Source organism: Elgaria multicarinata, chromosome 18 (genome assembly GCF_023053635.1).
Source record: "Elgaria multicarinata webbii isolate HBS135686 ecotype San Diego chromosome 18, rElgMul1.1.pri, whole genome shotgun sequence".
NCBI classification, from domain to species: domain Eukaryota; kingdom Metazoa; phylum Chordata; class Lepidosauria; order Squamata; family Anguidae; genus Elgaria; species Elgaria multicarinata.
The window spans coordinates 12558154-12570694 of NC_086188.1; the positions used below are offsets into that span (position 1 = coordinate 12558154).

The 12541-nt window shown below is 45.5% G+C and overlaps 1 protein-coding gene across 1 annotated transcript; it reads left to right on the top strand.

Moving 5' to 3' along the window:
- Positions 1-1138: 1138 nt before the first annotated feature.
- GSC2 (goosecoid homeobox 2) lies at positions 1139-9524 on the top strand. The gene is made up of 3 exons (XM_063144334.1): positions 1139-1445; positions 7016-7263; positions 9423-9524. The coding sequence occupies exons 1-3, from the start codon at positions 1139-1141 to the stop codon at positions 9522-9524; spliced, it is 657 nt and encodes a 218-aa protein (XP_063000404.1).
- The last annotated feature ends 3017 nt before the right edge of the window (positions 9525-12541 follow it).

The following is a 12541-nucleotide window of genomic DNA, read 5'->3' on the forward strand; positions in this document are numbered from 1 at the left end:
AACATCACCTCTTCACGATTATTGATGTGCCTTCTTCCCCTTTTTGCTGGCATTAATTAGGGAGAGAAATACCCGTATGAAATGTTAGTTACCTGGGACATGGTTTGTTTCACCTTTTCTTTCCTTTTTTAAAGGTGTCTCCCTAATTCCAGGATTCCACAATCCTTAGGAACCAAATGGCTGTCCCTAATTTTGACAATCACGCACCTAGCCAGGACTGCTTCCCATGTGTATTAAACATATAAATCGGCAGTAGTGGAAGCTTGCAAGGAAAAGGCGGGATTGTAATATCAAAACTTATCAACGTTTCTCGTCCTCTGAATAGCAAATAAATTGGCTTTCAGGAAATGTCTTTGGCATGCCAACGGTTTTGCCTGGCCGTGTTATTTTCTGTTTTCTATTATCAAGCAAAACTCTCTCCACCCCCCAGTCTTCTCCCACCCCTTCCCCATATTGTGCATATGACAGTTCTCTTTTGATGGGAAGACTTTCATTTGGTCAAAGAAAAGGATAATTTGCTTCTCTCTCTCTCTCTCATTTTTTTTTAAAGCAGTTAATCCTTTTGGGCCATTTCTGGGCCTGAGAAACGGCTTTTCTCCCCCGGTCTTGAACCGGGAGGCTTCCGACACAATGGGCATCATAACCACCTCAAATCTACACTCGAGATAGAGAAATCAGATTTCCTTGCAGAGTCATTTCTGAAGGATTAGCTGAATCTTAGATCCACACTAACCCTTCACAAAGCTGTCAAGATTAGCTAGAATTTATTTGATTCCGGCAGAGGGGTTTTATGGGTTTTCTTTTCCAAGGGGGGATTATATAGAGATATATACGTATGTATTTAGGATGCCCTGGGTTGTAAAGCAGCTAAGCTGCGGTGGGCGGAGAGTAGACGTGTCTCCGCGTTTGTCTGCGCGTATATAACCGAAAAAGGCAGTGGGGAGGTTGGAAGGAGAAGCGTTGGCCCATCCCAAGTCGCTAGAACTGTTTGTTCCATTGGGCATGATAGCTTTGATGCCTTCTCTTCGTCACCTTTTCCTTAAACAAGTGTCCTGGTTCCATTTCTGCAGTCTTAGGTCTCCCCCATAAAGCATAAGCCTGGTTGGTCTCCACTCACGGCTGACCTTCCTGAAATAGGATGACTGCCGGCCCTCCTTCCGACCTCGATTTCGGGAAGAGGAGCCTCAAGAGGCCCTGCTCCTTCACCATCGAGAACATCCTCTCCAGCTCAGCGGAGAGAAGACCACAGGTCCTTCTGCCCTTCTGCTTCCGAGGGATCTTGGACGGTGAGCCCAAAGGCCTGTGTTCCTTGGGGAGCATCTCCGCTGGCTCTCTGCATGAGGAGGAGGAGGTGGAAGAGGTGGAGGTGGGCGTCGGGCAGTGCGGCCCCTGTTGCTGCCCTCACAGTGCTGCTCATTCGTGGCAGGAGGCTGCAAGCTGGCTCGGTAAGTCTCCCCCCTGTTTGACCATTCGGGGGGCATGTGATGGAACTCATAGCGCAGGGCTTCAGTTTTGTGGCTGGCTGCCTTGAGCAACATCTCAGCTAGGGAGCTACGCTGTTGTGGCCTACGGACTCTATGACACAGCCCTGCTCAAGCAGATGTTGTTGAACTGCTATTCCCATCACCCTTGAGCGTTGCTTGTGCTGGCTGGGGTTGATGGGACTTGGAGTCCAGCAATATCGGGAGGGTGCCATGCTGGGGATGGCTGATAGAATATATGGCCTTGTACTTTTCTCAGCAAAACTGGGGAGATGCCTGCCTGCCCTTCTGTCTCCGTTCCATGGAGCCCATAGCGATGTACACAGGGCAGCCAGGAAGTCTCCAGGGAAGGCACTGATGAGAACCAGCCCTGCTTAACTTCAGCAGGGTTGTACCATTAGGTGCCTTTAGGCCAGAGCTGCCAAAACCTTGTTAAGTCTGAAGGCTGGGAGCTCTTATTGGTGTGTGTGTGTGTGTGTGTGTGTGTGTGTGTGAATTCTTATGGTTGGCAAGGCCAAAGGCAAAAGGGGTAGTGCCAGTAGAGCCTGGTGGCTCCGATTTCAGTGGGGCTGTGAATCCATACTGGGTTTCGCCCTGAACCCACCCAAACTCTAAAGGAGCTATCCAAGGTGATGAACCTAGTTTGGGGTTTAGGATTCAGCACCTTGAATAGCTTCTATAGAGTTCTTGAGGGTGGGTGGGCTCCTGCCAGTAAGTAAACCATAGGAGAGGCATTTCAACCTTTTGGAATGGGGAAAGTGCACAAAATCCAGGAAAACACCAAATTAGCGATGGTTTGGGGAAGGAGGGTGGGACCAGAGGAAGGAGGTACAGCTCTTTCTGGAACCCCAGAAAGCTGGACCGGGACTAGAAAGGTCCGAATTCTCCCATCTGCTCTCTGGTGAAACTGACAGGTTTGGAAGAAGCCATTGTCAGTTTCACCAGAGAGCAAAGATGGGGGATGGTGAAACTGACAAGGTATTTCCACCATACTTCCACATAGGAAGACCAGGTTAAAATTCATACGTTGGGGGAACTGTCCCCAAATGTGTAGAATACAGAGGGGGGGGGAATAGTGTGGAGGACTAAAAATGCTCGTCAGCATGCATCTGGTCACAGGTGACATAAAACCCCCAGGAAGGCCGAAATGTCCATGTAAATCCATCTTCCTTGCATGGAGATAAATCCATTCAAAAATCTGAAGCAAGTGCATTTAGAACTCCAATTCTGTCCTCCCCACATATAGATCAGCATTAGCAGAGAGAAGTGCTTTAGGTGGTACGTGTGAGGTTCTCAGTCCACGTATATTTAATCAACTCCAACATACCACTGATTTGTGGCTAACAGATAGCACAAATATGCCCTTTAGCGGCCTCTGTGAGTCTTTGTTTCTTCTTATAGGAATAGCGATGTCAGCAGCATCCATGCACAAAGAGGCAGGCTCAGCAGGCTCAGGGAAATAAACCCAGTGAGCGTGTTTCCTTGAAACCATTACACGGTAGGGATTTTATCCCATGGGGGGAAATCTTTAGAGAGAAAATGCAACAGGTCAATGAGGACTGAGCAGGTGTGGTGGGCGTGGAATGCTGACAGATTCTTGGGGAAATAACCCCCCCCACACACACACACAACCAAGAGGGGGTGTGTGAAGAGGGAATGGGACAAAGTGGCTCAAAACACTACGCTGCAACATAAGCACACCACACTGCAACATTTTGTTGCAGGTCCCCACCTCTTATATTTTTATTCCACCTTTCCTTCACAAAGTCCAAGATGCTGTTGGTAGATGAACAGCTCCTATACCAATCAAAAGCAGTGGAGAATGGTGAATCCGATTTCAGTGGGGCTGTGAATCCGTCCTGGGTTTCAGTCAGAACCAGACAGAACCAGGAGGAACTGGGATTGTTTAGCTTGGAAAAAAAGGAGGCTAAGGGGAGACGTGATAGAGGTGTACAAAAATTATGCATGGTGTGGAGAATGTGGATAGGGAGATATTTTTCTCCCTCTCTCAAAATACAAGAACCTGGGGTCATCCCATGAAACCGATGGGTGGGAGATCCAGGACAAATAAAAGGAAGGATTTCTTCACACAGCGCAGAGTTAAATTATGGAACTCAGAACCACAAGATGTAGTGATGGCCACCAATCTGGATGGCTTTAAAAGGGGGTTGGATGAATTCCTGGAGGCAAAGGCTATCAATGGCTACTAGCCCTGATGGTTGTGTGCTATCTCCAGTATTCGAGGCAGTAAGCCTGTGTGCACCAGTTGCTGGGGAACACGGGTGGGGGGGTGCTGTTGCACCATGTCCTGCTTTGTTGGTCCCTGGTCAATAGCTGATCAAGCACTGTGTGAACAGAGTGCTGGACTAGATGGACCCTTGGTCTGATCCAGCAGGGCTCTTCTTATGTTCTTATGTTCTTAAAGGAGATGTCCAAATAGTTTCAGAACCTTAGGATGCTCCTTTAGAGTTCTGGCTGGTTTTGAGTGAAACCCAGAATGGATTCACAGCCCCACTGAAATCTGAGCCAGCAGCCTCCACTGATCTAAAGGAGTTGTCCTCTTTTTTGGGGGGGTCATTTTTGCCTTTTTCTACTTAACTTTTGTGTGTGAGTGTGTGGAAAGAAAAAAAAACAGAAGCAGCAGCAGGGGAAAAATGGGACGTTGCAAACACAAGACCACAATGACGGCTTCCCCTCCTGCCCCATAAGACAAAAGCATTTTGGTTTTATTTTCATTTCATACTGTGTTTTTAAACTTTTAAACTTTTCTATTGTATCGTATTTTATGGCTTTAATTGTTGTGAATCGTCTGAGACAGCTTCAGCCATGGGGAGGTGTAGAAATGTAACCATTAACATAAATATATACACAGACACAGACATATATCGAAAACCAATTTTAAACGATCAATGCAAACAATCAATTTTAAACGATACATCTAATCAAATAAATACATAAATAAATGAATTGATGAACAAACAAACCTCTATGAATGAGGCAGGGTGACTTTATGCTAAAAACCCTCATCTGAAAGTACCCTGAGTTGACCCTGCAAAGCTACACCTGAATTACTGCAAGTGCAAATCTACACCTGAATTACTGTAGGTCCGTGGTCTTCCGAATATAAAAATGCTAAAAATGGTCAGTAGAGCAGTAGAAAGAACAGCAACCAATTAATGCTCATAATTTACAGGTGAGGAACATGGAGGCTAAGAGAAAGTGATTAGCACAAAGCCAGATGAGACAGTTTTTAATATATATTGTTAAACTGTTAAGTTAAACTGTTAAGCATCAGAAACCCTTGACTTTCTGCAAATCGCCCAAAGATCTATCAGTAGATTCCAACCTACCCTTGGCCACCCCCTTTCTAGCTGCCCAAAACTTCTGCCATAAAATAAAAATTAAAAACAACAACAACAGAGAGTGGGAAGGTACCTCAAGGTCATTTAGTCCAACCCCCTGCTAACGCAGGAAATCTGTTGCTACAGCATTCCTGAGAGGTGGACTTTTAGCCTCTGTTTAAGAATATAGAAATGTCTGTTGCATGAATCTCCTGGTCTTTAAGGCACTGGTGTTGACGCTCTTTCAGCCCAAGTTTGGAGAAGCTCTCGGAAGGGCACATTCCAATAGTGGGCAGGTCAAATGCAAAAGGGGCAGAGCCAGAAACACTGAAAATACCAGCTTATTTTAGAATAAACCTCTTACTGCCAGTGACTGACCCTTAGGAGGGGCATTTCACCCTTTTAGAATAGGGGAAAACAACTGTACAACAACCACTAAATCATGAATTGGTTGGTGGTCGTGGGAAAGAGACCATGGCCATCTGGAGATTTGGGACTCCAGGTTGGTCAGATTTGGCCCCCAGGTTGGAGGCTCTGCAGCTTTGCTTTAAGGTATCACAAGTCTCTAACAGACCAACACAGCTACTTCTCTGGAATTTGTCTCTATTTGCTGTTGCTCGAATGATTATCAATTGGCCTAATCTCTAACTTATCTCAAATGACATACCGGCTCCTTGGAAAATAACACTCGGTCAATGTAAATGGATTTTTCACGCCATTTTGACCACCAAGAGAATTATTCTACAAAGATAAAATCGCACTGCCCATAATGCAATGAACTGAAGACTTAAAAACATGAGCAACATTTGGAAGAGTGGCAGAAAGGCGTCATTTAAGAATGGACTTCTACTCAGACATTTGCTCTGCCTTTACGGGCGTTTATGTGTAATATATGCTACTTTTCTTGTTCTTTTTTCATTTAGAAATTGTGATATTTGGAACTGAGGCTTTTGAAGTATGTAGTTGTATATGTCTATTTTTTATTATTTACTTTTACTTTTTAATGTTCTTTTATGGTTTTTATTTTGTTTTAAAATTCACTATAAAATTGATTAAAAAAGAGGGGGAGGGAGCATCAGGATTGACAGATCCCAGAGCCCACTGTAGGGTCAAGTGGGCGGAGTTGGGAGGAGGTGGGACGTGGTCTGCTAGGGTAGCCACTCGCCAGAGTTTACAACTTGAAGACCTCCTTGAAGGAGAAGGTTGGTAAAAGCTGTCCATTTAGTTGATAGGCAACTGCTAGTCTAATTAAGCTTAGAGGATAGCTCCTAGCATTCACACACCCTTCAGATGTGAAGAGACGTCTGTTTACTAAATAAACCTTTTATGGTTTGCACAGCAGACTTCTTTATTGTCTCTGTCATGTTTCTCAGAACACTCCTGCTTTCTATGGGAGGCAAATGACGAGGCTTGCTAAGTAATCTACAAAGCTTTTATTAAGCAACCAACGTCTCTTCTACCTGAATGGAGTCTAACTTCTTGGAAACGTCCCCCTAGGCAAAACTAAGCAAACTAAGCAATTGTCCATCAAGAAGAATAAGAAGTTGCTTCTCAAACGCCCGTAACTTCAGAGCGCCTGGTGGGGTGGCAGGTTCTGGTGTAATCTCACTGACTTTCTCACACCTTCCTTCCGCCCCGTGTGTTTCAGCTTTTGGCAGACCCTACTAGCATCAGCTACCTTGTCAGGACGCTCACCTCCAGAAGAAACCTCACTTCCCACTGAGTGTGTAGGATTTGGCCTTGAGGAGATAAGCTCTGGAGAGGGCTGACTCCCAGCTGGGGAATCACCTTGTGAGAGCTTCCTCCCCTATTGGTACCGTCTGGCTGGTGTCTGGCACTGCTTCTTCTAGTTCTGAATCTGATTCTGATTGATTAACTGAAGCATCTTCTGCCAAAACAGGGGCAGTAGGGTTAGACTTGACAGTCTCATGTCTTGGTGGGAGGGCTTTAGCATTCAGTCAGAACGCTAATGGAGCTATTGAAGGTGCTGAACCCAGGATCAAGTCCAGCACCTTGGAAAGCTCCTTCAATGTTCTGACTGTTTATGACTGTAGCCCAGAGTGGATTTACCTCCCCACTGACATAGGAGCCACCAGTAATTTCCAAGTCATCACTGAATGAACGGGGCGGCTTTGTTTTGCTTGAGTACCAAGGGCAAACCCAGTGAATTCCAGCCCTTCTTTTTCATAACAGACACCAGGTTTCCCTGGCCCATGCGGCTCTTCCATCCCATAGGCAGGCCCTGCAAGACCACGCGGGGCAGCCAGAGCGAGCTGCAGACCTTCCACCAAATCCAGCGACGGACCCGCCGGCACCGCACCATTTTCACGGAGGATCAGCTGCAAGCCCTGGAGGCCCTCTTCCACCAGAACCAATATCCCGACGTCATTACCAGAGAGCACCTGGCCAGCCGCATCCACCTGAAGGAAGAGAGAGTAGAGGTAAGGAGATGGCCAGACGAAGGGGAGAACGGAAGTAGCGGTAAATCTGTACGAATATAAGAGCCCTGTTGGATGAAACCCCCAAATCCATCTTTCGAATTCTGGAACTTTATCTTATTTTGAAGTAGTTAAATGAAGACAACCAAAAGAAGAAGAACCTACATAATGATATAACAAAATTACCGAGAGAGCAGTCCTATGGCCCCTAGGCAGTGCCTGGGTAGGGAGATAGGATGGTTTGTATTTCTGGATCCGAGGTTGGAGACGGTGCCAACTTGGGAGGCTAGACGGTGCTGTTCTTTCCCCGGTGGCTGGGAGGGAGAGTTGATGGGGAGTTGGATTTCTGATTCCCCCATCCAAGGTTGGAGGGCTGGGTATTGTAGGCCTTTTTTCTGCCTAAACGTGTATAGGATTGCGTCTTTAGTGGCTGCGAAGACAGCACTAGGGCTGTGCCTCGCTTCAGTTCCGGATCCGAATCCCGAACCGAAGCGGACCGATTTAAACCAAACCAGTCCGAATCTGGATGAGGACCGGATCGAGACAAAGTGGTTTGAAGTGGGGCAGATCAGGCCCAAAGCACTTCATAGCACTTCAGCCTGATTCAGGACTATGGTGAGCTGCTGCCCCTTCCCCTCTGAGCCATGTGAGTGGCCTGGCAGATGACGTTCCTCCATGTGAACTGCCATTTTTATGGAAGGTGGGGACTTTGTATTGTCGGAGATCTAATGTTGCGCACAATGGTGGCTGTCCGGCGAGGTGATGTTTGCCCTGTCCTGGACGGGGTTGCACTCCCCCTGAAGGATTGGGTCCGTAGTTTGGGGGTGCTCTTGGATCTAGAACTGTCACTTGAGGCACAGGTGAACTCAGTGGCAAAGAGCACCTTTTATCAGCTTAGGTTGATATACCAACTACACCCTTATCTGGACAGAGAGAGCCTAGCTACAGTTATCCATGCTCTGATAACCTCTCGTTTGGATTACTGCAATGCGTTATTCGTGGGGCTGCCTTTGAAAACAGTCCGGAAACTTCTACTGGTACAAAACAGGGCAACACGTTTACTAACAGGGACTGGCTGGCGAGACCACATTACGCCAGTCCTTTTCCAGCTTCATTGGCTGCCAGTCCAGGTCCGGGCCCAATTCAAAGTGCTGGTATTAACATTTAAAGCCCTAAACGGCTTGGGGCCAGGTTATCTGAAGGAATGCCTCCTCCCGTATGTACCTGCCCGGAGCCTAAGGTCATCCTCAGGGGTCCTTCTCCGCGAGCCCCTGCCAAAGGAAGTGAGGCAGGTGGCTACCAGGAGGAGGGCCTTCTCTGCTGTGGCACCCTGGCTGTGGAATGAGCTCCCTAAGGAGGTTCGCTTGGCACCTACATTATATGCTTTTAGACGCCAGGTGAAGACCTTTTTATTCTCCCAGCATTTTAACAGTCTATAAATAAATTTTAACTTGGTGTTTTAAATCTGTAATTTTGCATTGCTGCTGTTTTTATCTGGTTGAGCTTTTATATTGTATTTCATATTATGGTTTTATACTGTTGTTTTATACTTTGAATGTTTTTAATTTTTGTGAACCGCCCAGAGGGTTATTGGGCGGTATAGAAATGCAATAAATAAATAAATAAATAAATAAATAAATTTCTGAGAAGCTGCAACATCTGACCTGCTTTGGATGTCCAGATCCTGCTTCGTATCCAGATCCAAAGTGGGTCAGACCAGCTCCGAAGTGGGATGAGGCAGATTGGGGCCTATTCAGAAACTCCGAATCAGACTCCGAAGCTGGTTGGAGGGTCCCTGCACAGCCCTAACTAACAAGTCACTGGAAATTAGCTACTCTACCATCAGTTTAAGGAATGGGTGATCCTCATTTTGAGAGATAGCTAAATGTGACAAATTAACCATTTGGAAGAGAAATGGATTATCCTCCATTTTTACATAAACAATGGCAATAGCCAACTTGTCATTTTGTTTCCCTCGGTAGAAATGCTGTTTTGGAAATGTTGCACAACATTGACTAATAAAATTTTAGATATTCTCATGCCTTGAATATTTGCAACTTGGATTTCAGGATAGCGTTATTATTATTATTATTATTTTAATTCTGTGTTGGACCGTAGACAAAACGATCCTTTTTAAAAAATATTCCTTTCTCAATGCACAGGTTTGGTTTAAAAATCGTCGTGCCAAGTGGCGGCACCAGAAGAGGGCTTCTGCACTTCTCCTTCAAGGCCCAAAGAAGACTTCCGAAGGAAACGGCTCATGAGCCGGACGGACGTCTGTCTGGGATAAATGCAGCAAGAACCACCAGCCTTTTGCTTTCTGCGTAAAATCACATGATAAACGTTAGAGAAAAATAACAGAGATGGCTGTCCAAAGTCGGCCTATATGTATATTTTGTGGGACGGGTGGAACACAACCTGTACAATGAAAACAAAAGCTTTTAAATACCTCTAATTCAACATCCAGACCTAAGAGCTTTTCTTATTTGTGTCAGAAACACCCAACTGTTGAGGTTTCTCTCCTCTGAAAAGCCATCTCTCCACTTGTGTCCCTCCTGGTCTGTTTGTTGTTCATGGCATTTTCATTATCTCACTTATTGGCCAATTCAGGGAAACTGACCAAGGATGGAACTGAACGGGTTGAAAACAAAACACATCTCAACTCTCAAGCTTTGCAGCTGTCATGTTAGGGAACCAAATTTGAGCCTGGGGACAGTAGCTCAGTTCTAAGGTCTTGAAGGCAGATCTTGGAAGACCTTTGACCTGAGCTATCTAGGTTGCATCCAGGTGAGGCTTTTACCATGCAGTCACTTTGCTTCAGTCGCTGAATTTTAATGTGATGGGTGAGAATCCAGACAATGTCATCTCCCGCTTATAAGATGTTGATTCCACATCATCATCTGCCTTTTTTCTCTCCAGAAAAAAAATCCCAAAACGTTAAAGAGGAAAAGAGAGAACAGCTGCACAAGGTCCCCTATCTGGAAAGACTTCTGGATTTGGGTGCAAACTACGCATTATGTAATTCAGGCTGATCACCTCCCACCGTCCTCCCTGGCTGCTATTTGCATTAAACAGCATTTGGGGGGGGGGATTGCATGAGGGGATAGCAGGAATCTGGAATGTAGGGCTACATGAGATGCAGCTCCTTTCTCTTCAAAATAAAAGTGGCCATTTAAGCACTTTTTTAAAAAAAAAAGTGTGAAGAACATAGCATGTAGCCAGGGGAGGCTGGTGGTTCCAAAGGATCTGTCCAAGGTGCTAAACTCTGTTCCCAAGCTGTAGGGCTGTCCTATACACATACACTTGGGAGTCATAGAATCATAGAATAGTAGAGTTGTAAGGGCCTTTGAGGTCATCGAGTCCAACCCCCTGCTCAATGCAAAAATCCACCTACAAGCATCCCTGACAGATGGCTGTCCAGTTGCCTCTTGAAGGCCTCTGTTGTGGGAGAGCCCACAACCTCTCTAGGCCATTGGTTCCATCATCATATTGCTCTAACAGTCAGGAATTTTTTTCTGATGTCCAGTCGGAATCTGGCTTCCTGTCACTTGAGCCCATTATTCTGTGTCCTGCACTCAAGTGAATCAATCCACTTGAGCCATGCTTTGTGAAAAAACAATGACGAAAATGTTAAAAAATTGTTTAGGCTTTTACGCGATGTCTTAATAGGTTTCTATGTTGTATGGTTTTAAGTTTTGTTTCATGAACATCCCAGAGATCTTTGGTTATTGGACAGTTTATAAATGTAATGAAAAAATAAATAAATAGCAAAGCAATAATCCACCAACTGTTTTAATTAGCCCTTATTTCTGTATCCAATCACTTCCTCCCCTCTCAATCTTATTTTCCTTTGGGAAATGCTGTGTGTTAATTTTTTTGTGAGTAGCAGAGTTGTTGTTATTGTTATTATTATTATTTGCATCCCATCTTTTCTCAATACTGGGACTCAATAAAGCTTTAGAAAATTAAAACATATACAATTGAAACATATAAATAGAAATATACAAAAGTTACAAATAGAATTAAACCTGCTGTAATATTAAAACGTTTGAAACATTTAAAATACAAATGATAATTTTCAAAAATCCAATGGATAAAAACAGGTCCAGACTATTCCCCAAATGCCTGCTGGAACAAAAATGGTTTTGCCTGCCTCCAGAAATATAGCAAGGAGGGATCCAGTCTAGCCTCCCTAGGAAAGGGCATTCCAGAGCCTTGGAGCAGCCACCGAGAAGGCCTCTTGCATTCCCACCAGGCATGCCTGTGGCGGTGGTGGGACTGAGAGAAGGGCCTCCATGAAGAACTCAGGGCACCGGCAGGTTCATAAGGGAAGATATGGGCTTTCAGATAACCTAGACCCGAGCCATGAAGGGCTTTATAGGTCATAACCAGCACTTGGAATTGTGCCTGGAAACAGACCTGAAACTAGTGGAACTCCTTGTGTTAGGAACACAAGAAGCTCCCTTCTATTCGGTCAGACCACTTGTCTTTCTAATCCTGCTTCACTAATTCTCACTTGATGGCATCCTTTATTTGGATAGCTGTTCTGTCCAATGCCGGTCTAAATCGAATATAGCGAGAAAACTGCTTACGAGAACCCTGCAATGCACTCAGCTGTATCCATAATACAAATGCGAAAAGAGTGAGAGTGGCTCACAACAACCCTGCAATGCAGGGATGAGCAGAAGGTAGATCTCCAGATGTTTTGGACTTCAACTCCCAGAAGCTTCTGCCAGCATGCCCAATGGTCAGGAATGATGGGAGTTGAATTACAAAATAGGGAGGTTTTCGAACCGGGTGGGGAGATTGTGGTGGTGGAAATGGCCAACTAGTTTGCGACAACCCTGCAATGTAGTCCAGGAGGATCTAATTTAATTGCTTCCAACTCTGTCGCCCCTACAAGCAACCAACGGAGGAGGCTGGTGGCTCCGATGTCAGTGGGGCTGTGAAACCGCTCTGGGTTTCAGCCAGAACTCTGAAGAAGCTATCCAAGGTACTGAACCTAGTTAGGGTTCAGCACCTTGGTTAGTTCCTTTAGAGTTCTGGCTTGTTCTGAGTGGAACCGGGATGGATTTACAGCCCCACCAAAATCGGAGCCACCAGCCTCCACTACATCCATGTTTATACAGACACCTCGACTCCTTGTCACTCACATGGGGGTTCCAAACATAACCGGAACTTATCGGGCATTTGACTTTGATCTAACTCTATGGCGGGCGAGGTTTGCGTGACGTAAGATTCGGTGGCGGTAGCTTCTTGATTCCACGCTAGGACTACAAAT